General features: G+C 48.6%; 1 protein-coding gene across 1 annotated transcript; it reads left to right on the top strand.

Moving 5' to 3' along the window:
• The first annotated feature begins 3,139 nt into the window (after positions 1-3,139).
• On the top strand, positions 3,140-18,819 carry Dhh (desert hedgehog signaling molecule). Its single transcript, XM_070040323.1, has 4 exons — positions 3,140-3,682; positions 6,427-6,688; positions 7,212-7,923; positions 18,773-18,819. Exons 1-3 carry the CDS (start codon positions 3,380-3,382, stop codon positions 7,835-7,837), a joined length of 1,191 nt encoding a protein of 396 aa, XP_069896424.1. The 5' UTR covers positions 3,140-3,379; the 3' UTR covers positions 7,838-7,923; positions 18,773-18,819.
• The last annotated feature ends 12 nt before the right edge of the window (positions 18,820-18,831 follow it).

Below are 18,831 nucleotides of genomic sequence, written 5' to 3'. Positions count from 1 at the left end.
CTTCTGGATTTTTGGTGATTAATTAGAGATAAAAGCCTCTGGGGGCCAGGTGCCCGTGGCTCATACCTATAATTCTAGCTTCTCAGGAGACTGAGATCTGAGGATCATGGTTCAAAGCCAGCCAAGGCAGGAAAGTCCGTGAGACCCTTACCTCCAATTAACCACTAGAAAACCAGAAGTGGCGCTATAGCTCAAGTGGTAGACTACTAGCCTTGAGCAAAAGAGCTCAGGGACACTGCCCAGGCTCCAAATTCAAGCCCCACAACCAACCAAAAAAAAGAAAGCCTCTTCTGCTCAGGCTAGTTTTGAACCATCATCCTCACATCTTAACCTCCTGAGTAGCTAGGATTACAGCCATGAGCCACTAACACCCAGCCAAAGATTGTTTTATCCCTATCTCAGAAAAGCACCTAAGTTGATCTTTGTAGAGGCTCTCACTTCCTTGAAGGTACTCCCTCCCCACCAGTGCTAGGGATCAAACCCAGAGCGTTACATATACGCATTGCTCTACCACTGAACTATATTCCCACCCCCATGATCAACTTCTAAATGGAAGCCAGGAATGGTGCTTTGTTTCTTTGTTTTTCCTAAATGTATACAAAGTTACTGTGAATGCTGGTCATGGAGCTGGGTGAGAGGAGGGTAAATATGGAATACAAAAAAGCATAGATTCCACAAATAGTTGCTGAGCACCCTAGTGTAGACTAGACAGTTAGCCTTGGAGATATATGATAAACAAGCTGTGCTGAAGAAATGCTTTGTCTAGAAGAGTGCCAGATAATTTTAATGCTGTACTACCATTATAGTTAATTGCTACTTCACAAGGGAACACAGATGGACATTGTTGGGACACCAGGGAAGGCTTCTTAGAGGAAGTGATTTATAAGTGATATAATCAGTGAGTGATGAGTGAATATATAAGCCAGGTACTGGAGGCTCACACCTGCAATCCTACCTACTCAGGAGTCTGAGATCTGAGAATCCTGGTTCAAAGCCAGCCCTGGCAGGAAAGCACATGAGTCCTCCAATTAGCCACTAGAAAACCAGAAGTGGAGCTGTGACTCAAAGTGGTAGAGGGGTAGCCTTGGGCAAAAGCTCAGGGTCTTGAGTTCAAACCCTACGACCAGCAAAAAAGGAGGCGAGGCTGGGAATGTGGCCTAGTGGGAGAGTGCTTGCCTCACATGCATGAAGCCCTGGGTTCAGTTCCTTAGTGCCACATAAACAAAAAGCTGGAAGTGGTGCTGTGGCTCAAGTGGTAGAGTGCCAGCCTTGATCAAATGAAGTTCAGGGACCATGCCCAGGCCCTGAATTCCAGCCCTAGGAGTTCCCCCCACAAAAAAAAAACCCAAAAAACCAAAAGCAAGTGAATGAACTGTCTTCTGAGATGAGATCTGAGTCCAGAGAAGAGAATAGATGGAAAGTGAGCCAGTGGCTCACTCCTATAATCCTAGCTACTCAGGAGGCTGAGATCTGAGGATCTTGGTTCAAAGCCAGCCCAGGCAGGAAAGTCCCATGAGACTCTGATCTCCAATAAACCATTCAGAAAACCAGAAGTGGCACTGTGGCTCAAGTGGTAGAGCACTAACCTTACGCTGAAGAGTGCAGGGACAGTGCCCAGACCAAAGTTCAAACCACATGACCGACAAATAAATGAACATGGAAAGTGAAAGGAAATAACCATTATTTCCTTACAAACCAGGACTTGAAGGGCTCACTGATTATGCCAGTCCTAGCGCTTGAACTCAGGGCTTAGGCACTGTCCCTGAGCTATTTTAATTCAAGGATAGTGCTCTACCACTTTGAGCCACAGCTACACTTCTGGTTTTCTTGTGTTTAATTGGAGATAAGAGTCTTATGAGCTTGCCTACTTGGGCTAGGTTTGAATTAATCCACCAGTACCCAGCAACCTTTAGATTTTTTGTACTTTCTTATCTTGCTGGTTCTGGGGCTTAAACTCAGAAGCCTGGGCTTCTTTTGTTCAAGACTAACACTCTACTACTTGAGCCACAGCACTATTTCTGACTTTTTTTTTTATGTGTTACTGAGGAAGGGAACCCAGGGCTTCATGCATGCAAGGCAAGCACTGTACCACTAAGCCACATTCCCAGCCCCCTTTAGATTTTTTTTTTCCCCCTCAAGGCTAGCACTCTGACACTGAACTACAGCTTCATTTATGTTTTTTTTTTTTTTTGCGAGGGGGGGGTATGGGGGAGTGGATGAAGGGGTGTTGCTGGCTAATTGAAGGTAAGTGTCTCACAGACTTTCCTGCCTGGCTGGCTTTGAACTTTGTTCCTCAGGTCTCAGCTTCCTGAGTAGCTAGAATTACGAGCATGAGATATGGGTGCCCTTTCGGAAGCTCCAAAGATATCTGGCAAGGGTTGAGAAAGCACAAAAGTTAGAAATTCATGGGGCTGGGAAGGTGGCTCAGTGGTAGAACACTTGCCTTACATGCATGAGGCCCTGGGTTCCATTCCTCAGCACCACATAAGCAAAAAGAAAAAAGCCGGAAGTGGCGTTGTGGGTAAAGTTATAGAAATTCATGACTATAAGTACCAAGACCTGTCTAATTCTGGGGGGTGTTCCCCAAGGGGGACTAAAAAGTTACTAGGGAAAATGGCCCTCTGGGATGCACACCTCCCAGCCCTAGTTACTGCTGAGTGAGTAGTGAGATAGAAGCTCCGGAGGTTGGGGAGGATCACAGAGAAGGGAGGCTCTGGTGGTATGCCCAAAGGATTTGGTTGGCCTTGAGCAGAAGTTAGAACTCATACTTCCTGATGACAGCAGAGGACACGGCCTGCCAGGATAGGCTTTGGGAGAGCAAAGACCCAATTCAAGCCTCAGAGGAGGATGGTTTGCTTCCAAATTTAGGCTTGGAGGTAGAAAGATGCTTATCCAGGCAGCCGAGGACTGTAAAGCTACAAGGATTTCCTAGGCAGGTGCCTGCATGGTTTCCAGGATGGGACACACTTCAGTCACAAAATGCACCAGTGGTGACCGGCTGCATCCCCCGCCCGGGGTGGGAGGGGGCGGGACGGTCCTGGGAGAAGGGCGGGGGGCGGGGCCTGGGGCCACTTTAAGGCGGAGTCGGGGCTTTCTGGCAGCACGGGAGCCAGGCAGCATTGAGACCGGGCTGGGCTGGCACTCACCCACGACCCCCCCTCCCCCTTGTCCAGCTATGGTGATCCATGAGTAGCAGGGTCCAGGCCCCCTGGGGCATGTGGGCAGAACTAGCGGTAGCCAGGTGCGCAGAACCAAAAGAGTTCTAGGGCACTCTGGGGCAGCTCTGCCTGCCGCACTCTCTGGGGACCTTAGAGATGCCCAACTGACAGGAGAGCCAGTGAGGACAAAACGCTCCCTTGTACCCAAGCCCGCTGCACCCATGGCGCTGCTGGCCACTCTGTTGCCCCTGTGCTGTTTGGCACTTTTGGCATTGCCTGCCCAGAGCTGTGGGCCAGGCCGGGGACCAGTTGGCCGGCGCCGCTATGTGCGCAAGCAGCTTGTACCGCTGCTCTACAAGCAATTTGTGCCCAGCATGCCCGAGCGAACCCTGGGCGCCAGTGGGCCAGCGGAGGGGAGGGTAACAAGAAGCTCGGAGCGTTTCCGGGACCTCGTACCCAACTACAACCCTGACATCATCTTCAAAGATGAGGAGAACACCGGTGCTGACCGCCTCATGACCGAGGTAAGGAGATTTTCCCACCTGCTGTTAGGGTGTCATTAATCTCTGAAGTTTTCATGTGGCAACCTGGGAGGGTGAGCCTGAGTTTCATGTGAAGAGACCTTAGTCTTGGAGACCTCCCTGCCACACACACACACACACACACACACACACACACACACACACACACACACTCCAAAAAAGACACACACACACACACACACACACACACACACTCCAAAAAAGTAACCTGCTGGCTGGACATGGTTGGGAGATATCTCAGCAGGGAGAGGCTGTGATGGGGAGAGGGAGAGGGGCTAGTGAGAGTGAAGCTGGCAGAGGCAGGGAGCGAGGGTGGGGGAAAGGAGGATGGCGGCAGGCGAGACGGGAAATGGCTGAGGCGTGGACCGGGGGTCAGCCACTGAGCCAGGCAGGAAGGGCTGGGGTGAGCTGGGGGCCAGGAGCTGGCTGGGTAGCAGATCGAAGGATCTACCCTTAGCTTGGCTCCTGACCTGATGTGGAAAAGTTTAATAGAGGGGAGGGGAGCAAAAAAAAAAAAAGTTTGGAAAGGGATGGGCAAAGATCAGGTTATTAGTCCATCTACTTAAGAAGGGGCTGGACAGGAATTCTCTTTGGGATGGGAGAGGTGTTCTGGAACCAGAATAGAGCTACTGTAAGGTCTAAACAACAGTCTTGGGGTGGAAAGCAAATCCTCAGTGAGAACATTTGGTCTCACCTGAGAATCGAAGGACTCCTCCCAGGTTTTCCAAGCTCAGCTTAGCTCAGGGACGTTTCTTCAAATTAAAGAAATTGAACTACCATGGATGAGTATCTACTGCAGGCAGAATCCACCTGGAGTGAGATGGGCCGGGCCTTGGAAGAGAAGGATTACCTCTGACCAGTGATCAGGAGTGTCCGAAATGAAAAGAAACTTGGAAGTCACTTTTCTCCATCCTGCCCCACCTCTCAGTTTACATCTGAGAGCTGGATCCCAGGAGGAAAAGCAATTAAATCAAAGTCGCACAACTCATTAGTGGCATTGCTGGGATTAAAATTAAGGACTCCTGATTCTAAGTCCTATATTCTTTCCATTACACCACCTAATTGTGTCTAGAGTGGGAAGGGGGTGGGGGAGGGAGGGGTACGGATTTCCTTTGATTAATTGCCATAATTCCAGGTTACTTTGTTAGGAAAACCTGTCCAGGGGAGAAAGAATTCATTCTTGTTCTTGGGATGAAGCTTTCCTCCCACCCAGAGATTGGGAAGGGACATTCTTTTTTTTTTTTTTTTTCTCCTTGGCCATAGAACATTGTGGCCCTTCCCTCTGGCTGCCACCTGCAGCAGAGGGAGTAGAACAGCCTAAGGAGATCCTCTGTCAAGCTTGGGAACCCCCTCAGTCCTGCTTATCTCCCACACCCTGGTTGCAAAAGGCCTCCATTGAATTGGCTCGGCTCTGGGCTGCTGCCCCCGCAGGTCAGGGCCTCCCTAGGGGACAAAACGACAAGCTGGAAAGAGATACCACTTTTCCTGTTATCAGTCTCCCCGCCACCCCCTTCCCCCCAAGGTGGTAACAACTAGCAAAGAGGGGTCTGGGGAAAGTGTCCCCCTGGCAGTTAAGAAAACACCAAGTCCAAGGTGAGAGGTCAGAGAGGGAAGAAGAAAAGGAAATTGTCCTCTCTCTGCTTCTCCCGTGGTGTCTCTGCTGTTGGGTGCCAAGGTCTTCAGCTCCCAGACTACAGATAACTGTGGCCTCGCTCCCCCCGGTGCAGGCCTCCAGCCTCTGCTCTTTCCCTCCCCTTTCCACTCCCACCCTGCAGGGGGCTCCCCCAAAAGACGTGTCCAAGGGTAGCCCCCACCTGTTATTCTCAAGTATGGTTCCCACTTCCTCTCTGGGCTGCTTCTGGAAGAGAGATGGAGAGATGGAGTCTCTCGGGACTGGGAGAACCTTAGCTGGAACTGGGAGGACTGGCGATGCTGGGGGAGGGGGCCTGGCGGGCCCGAGCACGGATGGGGGGCGCGGCTTTCTGCCCTTTCCTCTCCCTGAGCCGGGGCGGTTGAAAAGCGCCTTTGTGGCTAGAGCTGCTGAGTCCGCTTCTCCCGGCGTGTTCCCGGCCTCGGCCCCGGGATTCTCGCTCAGTTAAGTCATCCCCGAGAATGGCCATTGTACTTAGCGCAGCCCCCGCCACCCAGTCCTTTTTCCAGCAGTTTTGATCCCCGCACAACTTCTGTTGGGCACCTCTGTGGGGGGCACCCAGCCCACGAAGGGGTTAATGCTAGAGGCTGAAAGGAGGAGGAGGAGGAAGGAAGGAAGGAAGGAAGGAAGCGATGCCCAGTGCCAGTGAAGGCAATGAAACAAAAGATGAATCAGGCAGAGGGAGGGCAGCCGGGGCCTGGGGCGGGGGCCAGGCGCAAACAGGGGCTCCTCTAGGGGAACCAGGCCCTCCCTAACCAAACTTCCACCCGCCCTCTCAACTCTGGCCCTCTCTCAAATTGGACTGAGGTCCCAGAATAAGTAGGGGTGGGCATTGAAAATGGGAAAAGATCCTTAGATAGGAGCGTTTCCTTCCCAACCTCAGAGGTGACCCCGTTGCTCTCCATTGATGCCTTGGGGCAAGGTAATTAGAATGGAGACACCTATTCAGATCTGCAATTCCCCCAGGATATTCAAAAGCCGGTGGGGGAAATCGACCCCTCCCTTGCCCCCCACCCCTTAGGTCCCTGGAGGTGCTGATAGTAGTAAGAATACTGCCTTCTTTATTCCCTGCCAGCGTTGCAAGGAGCGCGTGAACGCACTGGCCATCGCGGTGATGAACATGTGGCCCGGAGTGCGCCTACGGGTGACGGAGGGTTGGGATGAGGACGGCCATCATGCTCAGGATTCTCTTCACTACGAAGGCCGAGCCTTAGACATCACCACATCTGACCGCGATCGAAACAAGTATGGCTTGCTGGCGCGCCTGGCAGTGGAAGCCGGCTTCGACTGGGTCTACTACGAGTCCCGCAACCACGTCCACGTGTCGGTCAAAGCTGGTACTGTAGCGGGACGGGGCTCCGGAAACTGAGTCTATAATGGTCTTGTTGCTATCCTGCGGGAGATCAAGCGGGCGTTAGTGGGTTGTTTGTGTTTGTTTTGTTTTATGCCGGTTGTAGGGGGCTTGAACTTAGGGTCTAGGGGCTGCTTTTTTTACTCAAGGTTAGCGCTCTACCACTTGAGTCACAACTTCATTTTTGGCTTAAAAAAACAAACAAACTGGTTAATTGGAGATGACTCTCACAGACTTTCCTGCCTGGGCTGGCTTTGAACTGTGATCCACAATCTCAAGCCTCCCGAGTAACTAGGATTTTAGGCATGAGCCACCGGCGCCTGGCAGGAGTTGGTGTTATTTTAAATCACTCTTCCACTTGTGCCGAGAGTAGGGCCAGATCCGTGGGAAATTGCACTGTCCAGGACTGGCAACGTGTCCTTTGGGCTTAAGCCACATGTATCAGGATCGGTACCAACTTTCTGGAGCCGCTGGTCTCAATTCAACCTCTCTGTGGTTGTTCCTTGTAGATAACTCCCTGGCGGTCCGCGCGGGTGGCTGCTTTCCGGGAAATGCCACCGTGCGCCTGCAGAGCGGCGAGCGGAAAGGGCTTCGGGAACTGCACCGCGGAGACTGGGTTCTGGCAGCCGATGCGGCGGGCCGGGTGGTGCCCACGCCCGTGCTGCTCTTCCTGGACCGGGATTTACAACGCCGGGCCTCCTTCGTGGCTGTAGAGACTGAGCGACCACCTCGCAAACTGTTGCTCACACCCTGGCACCTGGTCTTTGCAGCTCGGGGGCCGGCGCCGGCTCCAGGCGACTTTGCCCCGGTGTTTGCGCGCCGATTACGCGCTGGAGACTCAGTGTTGGCGCCCGGCGGGGACGCGCTGCAGCCGGCACGCATAGCCCGCGTGGCGCGGGAGGAAGCCGTGGGCGTGTTCGCGCCGCTCACGGCCCACGGGACACTGCTGGTCAACGACGTCCTGGCCTCCTGTTACGCCGTTCTGGAGAGCCACCAGTGGGCTCACCGAGCGTTTGCTCCTTTGCGCCTGCTGCATGCGCTGGGGGCGCTGCTCCCGGGCGGGGCAGTGCAGCCGACTGGCATGCATTGGTACTCTCGCCTCCTCTATCGCTTGGCAGAGGAGCTGCTGGGTTGAGTGTCCAGACGTAAAAACCTCCAGGCCCTCAAAGGAAACCGGGTGGTGCTGGCTGAGATCTGGGGATGTGGACAGCAGGGCAGCAGGTGATGCTGATTGGGAGGGTGGGAGGGAACAGGGTGCAAAGGGAGTTTATATGGGAACTGGTTTAGGAGGGGCAACTTTCAACCCGAGGTGATTCTTGGTAGGTGGGGTTGATGAGGGATACTCTTTAATGAGGACACTTTAGTCTCTTCTTCCTAGGTGCCTCAGCCCTTACCCATAATTTTATTTTATTTTCTATTTATAAATTGTAATATAATGATCTGCTCGCCCAACTGGCCAACATGAGGGGGCTGGGCTAGAGAATTAACACTGTCTGACATAGCTGGCCAATCTGACCATGTCACATTTCCTGCTGGTGAGCTAATAAAGGGAAGGCTCCCAGGAACTATTGTAACACACCTCCATTCTGAGGGTGACTCACCTCCAGAGAAGGAGAAGAAAGAGAACCAACCTTACAGTCAGCACCTGCTACTTCCCGCTCTTCCTCATTCTTCAGTAGGGTCTTTGGGATCCTTTTCCTCTCCTTACAGGGGTGTCCCAACCTACCAGCATTATAGACGAGAAGTCATGTGTGTTTTAGGATGCTGGTCCCATCTTTCAATCAGATTTGGATAAAGCAGAAAGACCAGCATTCTGTTGCAGACAGACTTCTAGTAGAGCCAGGGTATCCAGGCAGCTGGAAAGCCTGTGCACATCCCTTCCTTTATAGGGGACTCCAGCTAAGACACAGGCCCATAAAAGTAATGATACTCAAAGCATCTCAAGCCCAGCTCTGGTGGCTCATGCCTGTAATTCTAGCTCTAGCTACTTAGGATGCTGAGATCTGAGGATCAGGATTCGAAGGTAGCCTAGGCAAGAAAGAAAGTCTGTGAGACTCTTATCTACAATCCTAGCTCTAGCTACTCAGGATGCTGAGATCTGAGGATCAGGATTCGAAGGTAGCCTAGGCAAGAAAGTCTGTGAGACTCTTATCTACACACACACACACACACACACACACACACACACACACACACACACACACACTCCCCTGGAAGTGGATATCTGAGGATCAGGATTCGAAGGTAGCCTAGGCAAGAAAGTCTGTGAGACTCTTATCTACACACACACACACACACACACACACACACACACACACACACACACACACTCCCCTGGAAGTGGAACTGTGATTCAAGTGGTAGACTGCTAGCCTTGGGGACAGTACCCAGGCCTTGAGTTAAAAAAAAAAAATGCCAGGCACTAGTGACTCACATCTGTAATCCTAGCCACTCAAGAGGCTGAGCTCTAAGGATCATGGCTCAAACCCAGCCCAGCAGGAAAGTCTGTGACGCTCTAATCTCCAATAAACCACCAGAGAACCAGAAGTGGCACTGTGGCTCAAGTAGTAGAGCCTTGAGCTGAAGAGCTGAGGGACAGTGCTCAGGTCCAGAGTTCTAACCCCACAACCGATGGGGGAAAGGGGAGGGGGGAATCGAGATGCTGGTGGCTCATGCCTGTAATCTTAGGTACTCAGGAGGCTGAGATCTGAGGATCATGGTTCAAAGCCAGCCCAGGCAGGAAAATCCATGTGGTATTATGGCTTAAAGTGGTAGAGTGCTAGCCTTGAGCAAAGAAAGCTCAGGGACAGCACCCAGGCCCTGAGTTCAAGCCCCATAACCATCAACACGTAAGTAAATAAACAATTTAAAAACCTATCTTGGTCCCCTATACTTAGCAAGCCTGATCCTCTGAACCTAAAGGAGAGGCTGAAACTTTTCCTCAATGGAGGGCTTCAGAGAACAAGTTTGGCTTGAGTGTATGTGAGGGACACACATTCTCCAGGCAAGGCCATATAAGTATTAAAAGCTGAGTTTCCTTCCTGAACACTAGCCCTGGTGGTTATATATACTGGTTCCCTCCATAACCCTTTCTTCCTTCTCTTCTATCATTGCTTCCTCTGCATCTCTGGTCTGGGTGTACACAGTAGACACATGGAATCCAGGCAGGTGCCCTCTGAGTTGCAAATGGAAGTTCAGAGGGTGTGGTTAGATTGCTTTGGAATGGGAGTGTGTAGATTTTGAGGGATAGGGTGGTTGGAGCCTTCCCTGAGCGGGTATCAGCCATGTTGCCAGTTAGATAAGTCCCTGCTATACACTGCCCTCTGGTGGCCTTTGGGAAAATTCCAGGCCTGTGCATGCAAAATAGTTTTAGATAAAAGGAAAGACTTGAGTGAAAGAGCCCTGCCCAGAAGTCAGAGATGATGGCTGGGTCTTGCTAAACTGCCAGATGTGAATCAAGAGCTGGTGAGAAGCCCATTTGCTTCTCTTTGGGAAAGCCTTTCCAAGCCTTAGCACTTTTGTGTTGAACATGCCTAGTTTAACTGTGGGTACTGGAAGCTGGAGGTATAGCTGTAGTATACCCATAGCACAGACTTACCTTAAATCTTGAAGCTGCCCTGTTATGTCCCTCATTCTTTTTTTTTTTTCTTCTTCTTCTTGTGGGTCCTGCGGCTTAAATTTGCCCTGGGTGCTGTCCCTGAGCTTCTTTTGCTTAAAGTTAACACTTTACCACTTGAGCCACAGTTCCATTTCTGGCTTATTTTGATGGTTGATTGGAGCTAAGAGTCTCACAGACATTCATGCCTGAGCTGGCTTCTATCCATAATCCTCAGATCTCGACCTCCTGATAGCAGGCACCCAGCATATCCCTCACTCTTGTGATCCTTGAGTTTTGTGATCAAGAGATCCCAAGGTGGTATTTGATAAAAGCCAAAACTGAAAACAGACTAAGTTTTTCTTAAGTGTCTTGTCACTCACCAATGCCCTCAACTCAAATCATGTACCCATTGACACTCTTTTCTTGGTCTCAGAAACACATTACAAGTAGTAGACCTTGCATATTATCTTCCTAAACCACACTGTCTCCTTCTAACAGATCCTAGAGCCTTCTTGTCATGTCACTCAATGACTAATCTGATAAACATCAGTATTTTTGTGTTTCTGGGCTCTTTTTGTGTATATGTGGTGGTGGGGCGGTCATGGGGCTTGAACTCAGGACGTAGGCACAGTTCCTGAGCTCTTTTGCTCAAGGCTAGTGCTCTACCGCTTTGAGTGCCACTTGCAGTACTTGAGTGGTTAATTGAAGATGAGTCTTTTTTTTTTTTTTGGTCCGGTCATGGGGCCTGAATTCTGGGCCTGGGCGCTGTCCCTCAGCCCTTCAGCTCAAGGCTAGCGCTCTACCGCTTGAGCCACAGCACTACTTCCGGCTTTTTTCTTTTTTCTTATGTGGTGCTGAGGAATCGAACCCAGGGCCTCATGCATGCAAGGCAAGTGCTCTACCACTGAGCTACCTTCCCAGCCCCAAGATAAGAGTCTTATGGGGACTTTTCTGCCTGAGCTGGCTTTGAACTGAGATCCTCAGATCTTAGCCTCCTGAATAGCTAGGATTACAGGCATGAGCCATTGGCTCCCAGCCTGGCTCTTTACTTTTATTCCCTTTTTCCAAGGTTCCTGAAGGCCCACTGAAAAAAGATATTGTAGCCATTAAACCATAATAACAATAATTCTTAGCACCTTAATAAATTATATAGGGAGCTGGGTGCTGGTGGCTTATACTTATAATCCTAGTTACTCAGGAGGCTGAGATCTAAGGATTGTAGTTTCAATTCAGTCCCAACAGGTAAATCCGTGTGATTCTTATCTCCAGTTAACCAGCAACTAGCCAGAAGTGGACCTGTGGCTCAAGTGGTAGAATACCAGCCTTGAGTGAAAAAGCCAGGCAAGAGCATGGGCCCTGAGTTCCAGTGTCAATACCAGCACAGCCAAACCAAACACATTTTTTAGGGAGATATTTGGGGACTATTCCTTGTATATTACTTCCCAGGCTTGAGGTTCTCACTTCCGCTCCTGATTGCCTTTGTTTCCTTGAGGCCTCTCCCAGCTCTCTAAAATAATGCCTGTGCTAAAGCAGGTAAGTGCACTATCTCCCTGAGGCAGGTGGACATACCATAGCTTCCAATGATAGCAGGTAGCATCTATTCCCAAGCAAAGTAGAGCAAGGATATGTCTTGTGAGTCAGACAGACCTGGGGATGATGCTACCTCCTTAACAGGATTGTTGGCAAAGATTGCCCTCAATGGAAGAGGGACTCGGAAAATATTTTCTATTCTTTGCATCATTTTTTCTCTCTTTTGTTGCTTTCTTCAGTCTGCATCTCTCCTCACCATTCTACCAAAAGCATTATTACTACAAACATTTTTTTTGGGGGGGTCCGCTCATGGGGCCTGAACTCTGGGCCTGGGCGCTGTCCCTCAGCTCTTCAGTTCAAGGCTAGCGCTCTACCATTTGAGCCATAGCGCCACTTTTGGCTTTTTTCTTTTTGCTTATGTGGTGCTGAGGAATCGAACCCAGGGCCGCAGGCATGCAAGACAAGCGCTCTACCACTGAGCCACCTTCCCAGCCCCATTACTGCAAACATATTGGGGTTGAATTATGTCTGTAGTTATTTGATTTTTATAATACTTCTTTTCTTTCTCTCCCCCCACCCCGGCCTCCCACAAGGTTCTGGGAAGCAGATTTGGGTTTATTTCAGAACTAAAGTATAACTAAAAGTACTGTCAAACTGAGTGTGGCAGTACTTGTCTGTAATCTCAACACATGGGAGGCTGAGGCAGGAGATAGATAATTTGAGGCCACCTTAAGCTACATAGTGAAATCCTGTCTTTAAAAATAAAAAAAGGGAAGGTGGCTCAGTAGTAGAGTGCTTGCCTTACATGTGTGAGGCCCTGGGTTCGATTCCTTAGCACCACATAAGCAGAAAAAGCAGGAAATAGTGCTGTGGCTCAAGTGGTAGAGTGCTAGCCTTGAGCTGAAGAGCTGAGGGACAGTGCCCAGGCCCAGAGTTCAGGCCCCACAACCAAAATAAAATAAAAGAAGTACTGGGCACCAGTGGCTCAACACTTGTAATCCTAGCTACTCAGGAGGCTGAGATCTGAGAATTGTGGTTTAAAGCCAGCCCCGGCAGGGAAGTCCATAAGATTCTTATCTCCAATTAACCACCAGAAAACCAGAAGTAACACTGTGGCTACTTGAGCACTAGCCTTGAGCTGAAGACCTAAGGGACAGTGCCCAGGCCCAGAGTTCAGGCCCCACAACTGGACCAAAAAAAAAAAAAAAAAAAAGCTCGGGGACAGCACCCAGGCCCTGAGTTCAAGCTCCATGACTGACAAAAAAAAAAAAAAAAAAAAAAGTTTCAGCCAGGTGTCAGTAGTTCTTGCCTCTAATCCTAGCTGATATTTGAGGATTTTAATTTGAAGCCCTGGCAGGAAAGTCCATGAGGCTGTATCGCCAATTAAGTACCCCCCCCCAAAAAAAAAGCTGGAAGTGGAACTGTGGCTCAAAAAGCTGGAAGTGGAACTGTGGCTCAAGTAGTAGAGCATTAACCTTGAGCACAAAAGTTCAGGGACAGCACCTAGGCCTTGAGTTCAAGCCCCAAGACCAGCACAAAAAAAAATTTTTTTTTTTAAATAAAAAGCTTAAAGGTCAGTTGGGTGCCAGTAGCTCACACCTGTAATCCTAGCTACTCAGGAGCCTGAGATCTGAGGGATGCCATTTGATGCCAGCCCTGGAAGGAAAGACCATGAGATTTTTTCCCTTTTTCCTTTCTTTCTTGCTTTTTTTTTTTTTTTTGAGACTGAAATTTTTTTTGGGGGGGGGTAGTCCTGGGGCTTGAACTCAGGGCCTGAGCACTGTCCTTGAGCTTCTTTTTGCTCAAGGCTAGCACTCTATCTCCTGAGTCACAGTGCCACTTCTGGCCTTTTCTGTTTATGTGGAACTGAGGAATTGAACCCAGGGCTTCATGCATGCTAGGCAAGCACTCTACCACTAAGCCACATTCCCAGCCCCAGACCATGAGACTTTTATTTCCAATTACCACCAGAACACCAGAAGTGGCACTGTGGCTCAAACTGGTACAGTACTAGCCTTGAGCGAAAAAGCTCAAGGACAGCACCTGAGTTCAAGCCCCACAAGCCAAAGGGGGAGGGCGGAAGCTTAAAGGTTTAGTTGATCTTTTCAGTTCCTTCCTTGATATAAACCTTGCTGAACATTTACATAGTAGCATAAAGAAACAACTTCTTTCCTGAAGAAGTGGATATAAAATATTTAACTCCTAAAGCAACATTGTAACTTAATCAGTTAATGGTTAGTGGTAATAAGCTGAACTGGTAATAATATTACTAGGTGAATATAGAGAAGGCCTTAGAGAAAAAGGAGGCCTGACGCTGGGTACTTGTGGTTCACACCTATTAACCACCACATACTCAGGAGACTACAATCTGAGGATCAGGGTTTGAAGCCAGCCTAGGCAGGAGATCTTGTAAGACTTATCCAAAATTAACTGCAAAAAAAAAGCCCCTGCAAATGGAGCTGTGATACAGGTGGTAGAGCAAAAGAAGCTCAGGGACAGTGCCCATGCTCTGAGTTCAAGCCCCAGGACTGCAGAAAGAGAGAAAGAAGAAAAAGAAAGAAAGGAAGAAAGAAAGAAAGAAAGAGAGAAAGAGAGAGAGAAAGAGAGAAAGAAAGAGAGAGAGAAAGAGAGAAAGAAAGAGAGAAAGAGAGAAAGAAAGAGAGAGAGAAAGAGAGAAAGAAAGAGAGAAAGAAAGAGAGAAAGAGAGAAAGAAAGAGAGAAAGAAAGAGAGAAAGAGAAGAGAAAAAAAGAGGGAGAGAGGAAGGAAGGAAGGAAGAAAGCAAGGAAGCAAGGAAGGAAGGAAGCAAGGAAGCAAAGAAGATTAGATGCTGGGTGGCTTGGTGGCTCACATCTATAATCCTAGCTACTCAGGAGGCTGACATCTGAGGATCACAGTTCAAAGTCAGCCTGTGCAGAAAAGTCCATGAGACTCATCTCCAATTGATTACCAAAAAGCTGTAGCTCAAGTGGTAGAGTGCTAGAATGCTAGCCTTGGGACAGAGTTCAAGTCCCGTGATGGAAACCAAAAAAGTAAATGAAAGGCCTGAGGAGGTATGGTAAGGCTTGAAAGGACTGAGATTTGGGGATGACATGCAATCTGTTTAGAACAAGAGATTGGGAAATGCAACAGATGTAGCTAATGTTTACTATGGATTGAAGTCACTGTGAGCCAGCCCAGTTTACTGTAACTGTAAGTAATAAAATGGAGCGAGAAGTGTGAGGAATCAGAATGTTCTGATGGCTGAAAGTTTCTGATGGCTGAAAGCAATGGTGTGGGCCTAAGCTTCTTGATCTTTCCTTTCGTATGGAGGGGTCCTGATCCTATAGGATCAGTGCATTTAAGGGAGCCACTATATAGTGATTCCTTGCACTCTCTTTACACATACACACACACACACACACACATATGGAAAAACAATATATAAGGATGTAGTGTGAGGAAGAGTCTATCTAGAGCTCTCACTGAAACAGAATTGACCCAGAGTTGTTTTTTTTTGTTTTTTTTTTTTTTTGTCAGTCATGGGGCTTGAACTCTGGGCCTGGGCGCTGTCCCTCAGCTCTTCAGCTCAGGGCTATCACTCTGCCACTTGAGCCACAGTGTTACTTCTGGCCTTTTCTGTTTATGTGGTGCTGAGGAATTGAACCCAGGGCCTCATGCATGCAAGGCAAGCACTCTACCACTGAGCCACCTTCCCAGCCCTGACCCAGAGCTTTGATCTCAGATGTCTAGCCTCCAGAATTCCGAGAAAATAAATGCCCATTATTTAAACTAGTCATCATGATGCTTTGATGTGGGAGTCAAAGAAGACTGATGCAAACTTCCAAAAATCTTTCAACTTGGAAGAATAAAAAGCCAGGTGCTGGTGATTCACACCTGTAAGCTCAGTTACTGAGCTTTGAAACCAGCCCAGGCAGGAAAGTCCATAAGACTCTTATCTCCAGTTAACTAGGAAAAAAGCCAGAAGTGGTAGTGTGGCTCAAATAGTAAAACACCAGTCTTGAGGGAAAAAACTAAGGGCTAACACACAGTTCCTAAGTCCAAGCCCCAGTACCCAGCACAAAGAAAAAGTTGGGGAGGATAAAAGGACCAACCAAGCTGTGTTCTGGATTTAAAAAAAGCTACCAAGTCATTGACAAAAATAGATAATATTTAGGAAGAAGTCGGTTGTTGGTGACTTACATCTGTAATCCTAGCTATTTAGGAGGCTAAAATCTGAGGATCATTGCTTGAAGCCCAGGCAGAAAAGTCTGTGAGTTTTTTTTTTTTCCAGCCAGTCCTGAGGTTTGAACTCGTGGCCTGGGTACTGATCCTGAGATTCCTTTTCTTCAAAAAAAATTTTTTTGGGGGGGTCCAGTTGTAGGGCCTGAACTCTGGGCCTGGGCAACGTCCCTCAGCTCTTCAGCTCAAGGCTAGCATTTACCACTTGAGCCACAGTGCCACTTCTGGCTTTTTTCTTTTTGCTTATATGGTGCTGAGGAATCGAACCCAGGGCCTCATGCATGCAAGGCAAGAGCTCTACCACTGAGCCACCTTCCCAGCCCTCAAAAAATTTTTTTTATTTAAGTAGTTGTAACACAAAGAAGTTCCCATTCTACAAAATAGTATATGACTACCAAGTGTACAATAACAGTGCCTGAATTTCCTTTTTCTCAAGGCTAGCACTCTACCACTTGAGCCACAGCACCACTTCTGGCTTTTTCTATGTATGTGGTACTGAGAAATGGAACCCAGGGCTTCATGCATGCTAGGCAAGCACTCTACCACTAAGCCACATTCCCAGTCCCTGTAAGGTTCTTATCTTCAATGAACCACCAGTAAACTGGAAGTGGTGCTATGGCTCAAAGTGGTAGAGCCCTAGCCTTGAGAAAAATAAGCTCAAGGACAGCGCCCAGGTCTCCCGAGTTCAAGCCCCAAGACTGACAAAAAAGAATGGGAAAAAATTAAATAGCTGGGTGCTGATGTTCACGTCTGTAATCCTAGCTACTCAGGAGGCTAAGATCTGAGGATCGCAGTTCAAAGCCAGCCCAAGAGACTTATCTCCAAATAACAACCAGAAAACCAGAAGTGGCACTGTGGCTAAAGTGGTAGATCACTAGCCCTGAGCTGAAGAGCTGAGGCACAGCACCCAGGCCCAGAGTTTAAGCCTTACAACTGACAAAGAGAGAGAGAGAATGTGTGTGTGTGTGTGTGTGTGTGTGTGTGTGTGTGAGAGAGAGAGAGAGAGAGAGAGAGAGAGAGAGAGAGAGAGAGAGAGAGAGAGAGAGAGAGAGAGAGAGAGAGAGATGAGAAGAGATATTTAGCTGAGATCTGAAATATGGGTTCCAGTTGACTAGGAAGAAGGAATGCAAGTGCAAAGGCCTAGAACTGGAGAGCCTCAACAAGTTCAAAGTGGGACCCAGTGACTCATTACTGTAACTCTAGCTACCCAGATAGCTGAGATCTTAGCATCATAGTTTGAAGCCAGACTAGGCAGGAAAGTTCATGAGACTCTATTTCCAATTTAGCAAACAACTGGAAATGGAGGTGTGGTTCAAGTGGTAGAGTGCCAGGCTAAGGAACAGTGTTGAAGTTCTGAATTCAAGAACCACTGCAAAAAAAAAAAAGTTTAGTAGTTAGAAATGAGAGCTGCTTTAAGAATTTTGAACTTTGGGGTTGGGAATGTGTCTTAATGGTAGAGTGCTTGCCTAGCATGAAGCCCTGGGTTCATGCCTCAGTACCATATAAACAGAAAAGGCTGGAGGAGGCGCTGTGGCTAAAGTAGTAGAGTGCTAGCCTTGAGCAAAAGAAGCTCAGGGATAATGCCCAGGCCCTGAGTTCAAGCCCTAAGAGTGGCAAAATTTTTTTTTTTGAATTTTGCACTTTTGTTATAAAGATGAAAAACAATGATAATGTTTGAAGTAGAAGCATAATCCTAATGGGAATAATCAAATTTATATATTATTAAATTAAATAATTAATTATTTTCATTTTGCCAGTCCTGGGACTTCAGGGCCTGGGCACTGTCACCTGAGTGGCGGCGGCTGCTGCTGCTGCTCCTCCTCCTCCTCTTCCTTATTCTTCGTTTTCGGTTGTGGGGCTTGAAATCTGGCCCTGGGCGCTGGTCCTGAACTCTTCAGCTCAAGATGAGTGCTCTACCACTTGAGCCACAGCACCACTTCTGGTTTTCTGGTGGTTAACTGAAGATAAGAGTCTCAAGGACTTTCCTGCTTGCGCTGGCTTTGAACCGCGATGCTCAGATCTCAGCCTCCTGAGTAGCTAGGATTACAGGCATGAGCCACTGGGGCCTGGATTTTTTTGGGGAGGGTGGGGGTCTGGTCGTGGGGCCTGAATTCTGGGCCTGGGCGCTGTCCCTTAGCTCTTCAGCTCAAGGCTAGCACTCTACCACTTGAGCCACAGCGCCACTTCAGGCTTTTTTCCCCCCTGCTTATATGGTGCTGAGGAATCGAACCCAGGGCCTCAAGCATGCAAGGCGAGCGCTCTACCACTGAGCCACCTTCCCAGCCCAGATTTTTTTTTAAACAGGCTTGATTCACTTTATTATTCTTGTATAAAATTTTGTGTTGTAGCCACAGCTGGAGCCTGAGTCCTCTGCATGGGAACTCTGGTATGGTCAGTGAATTTCTGATAAGGAGCTTTGGTGAATATGATCTCTTTCCAGAGGTCAGGGGTCAGGTAACTGTAGGTCTTGGAGATGGCATCAAAGGTAGCCTTGGCAAAGCTGCCCAAGAGCAGCACAGCCCCCGGCTGAGGTGTAGCAGTTATTGATGCCAGCTATCATCAACAACTTCTTTTGCTCAGGTCTAATACTCTACCACTCAAACCACAGCACCACTTCTGGCCTTTTTCTGTTTATCTGGTACTGAAGACTCAAACCCAGGGTTTCATGCAAGCGCTCTACCACTAAGCCACATTCCCAGCCCTTAAATTTATATTTTAAAAAGGAAATTGCTGAACAGGCATGGTGGCTCCTAGCTGTCATCACATCTACACAGGAGGGCTG

This window comes from Dipodomys merriami, unplaced genomic scaffold, assembly GCF_024711535.1.
Source record: "Dipodomys merriami isolate MVZ:Mamm:240054 unplaced genomic scaffold, mDipMer1.0.p SCAF_10, whole genome shotgun sequence".
Lineage (NCBI taxonomy): Eukaryota > Metazoa > Chordata > Mammalia > Rodentia > Heteromyidae > Dipodomys > Dipodomys merriami.
This window is presented reverse-complemented; position numbering and strand designations above follow the sequence as displayed.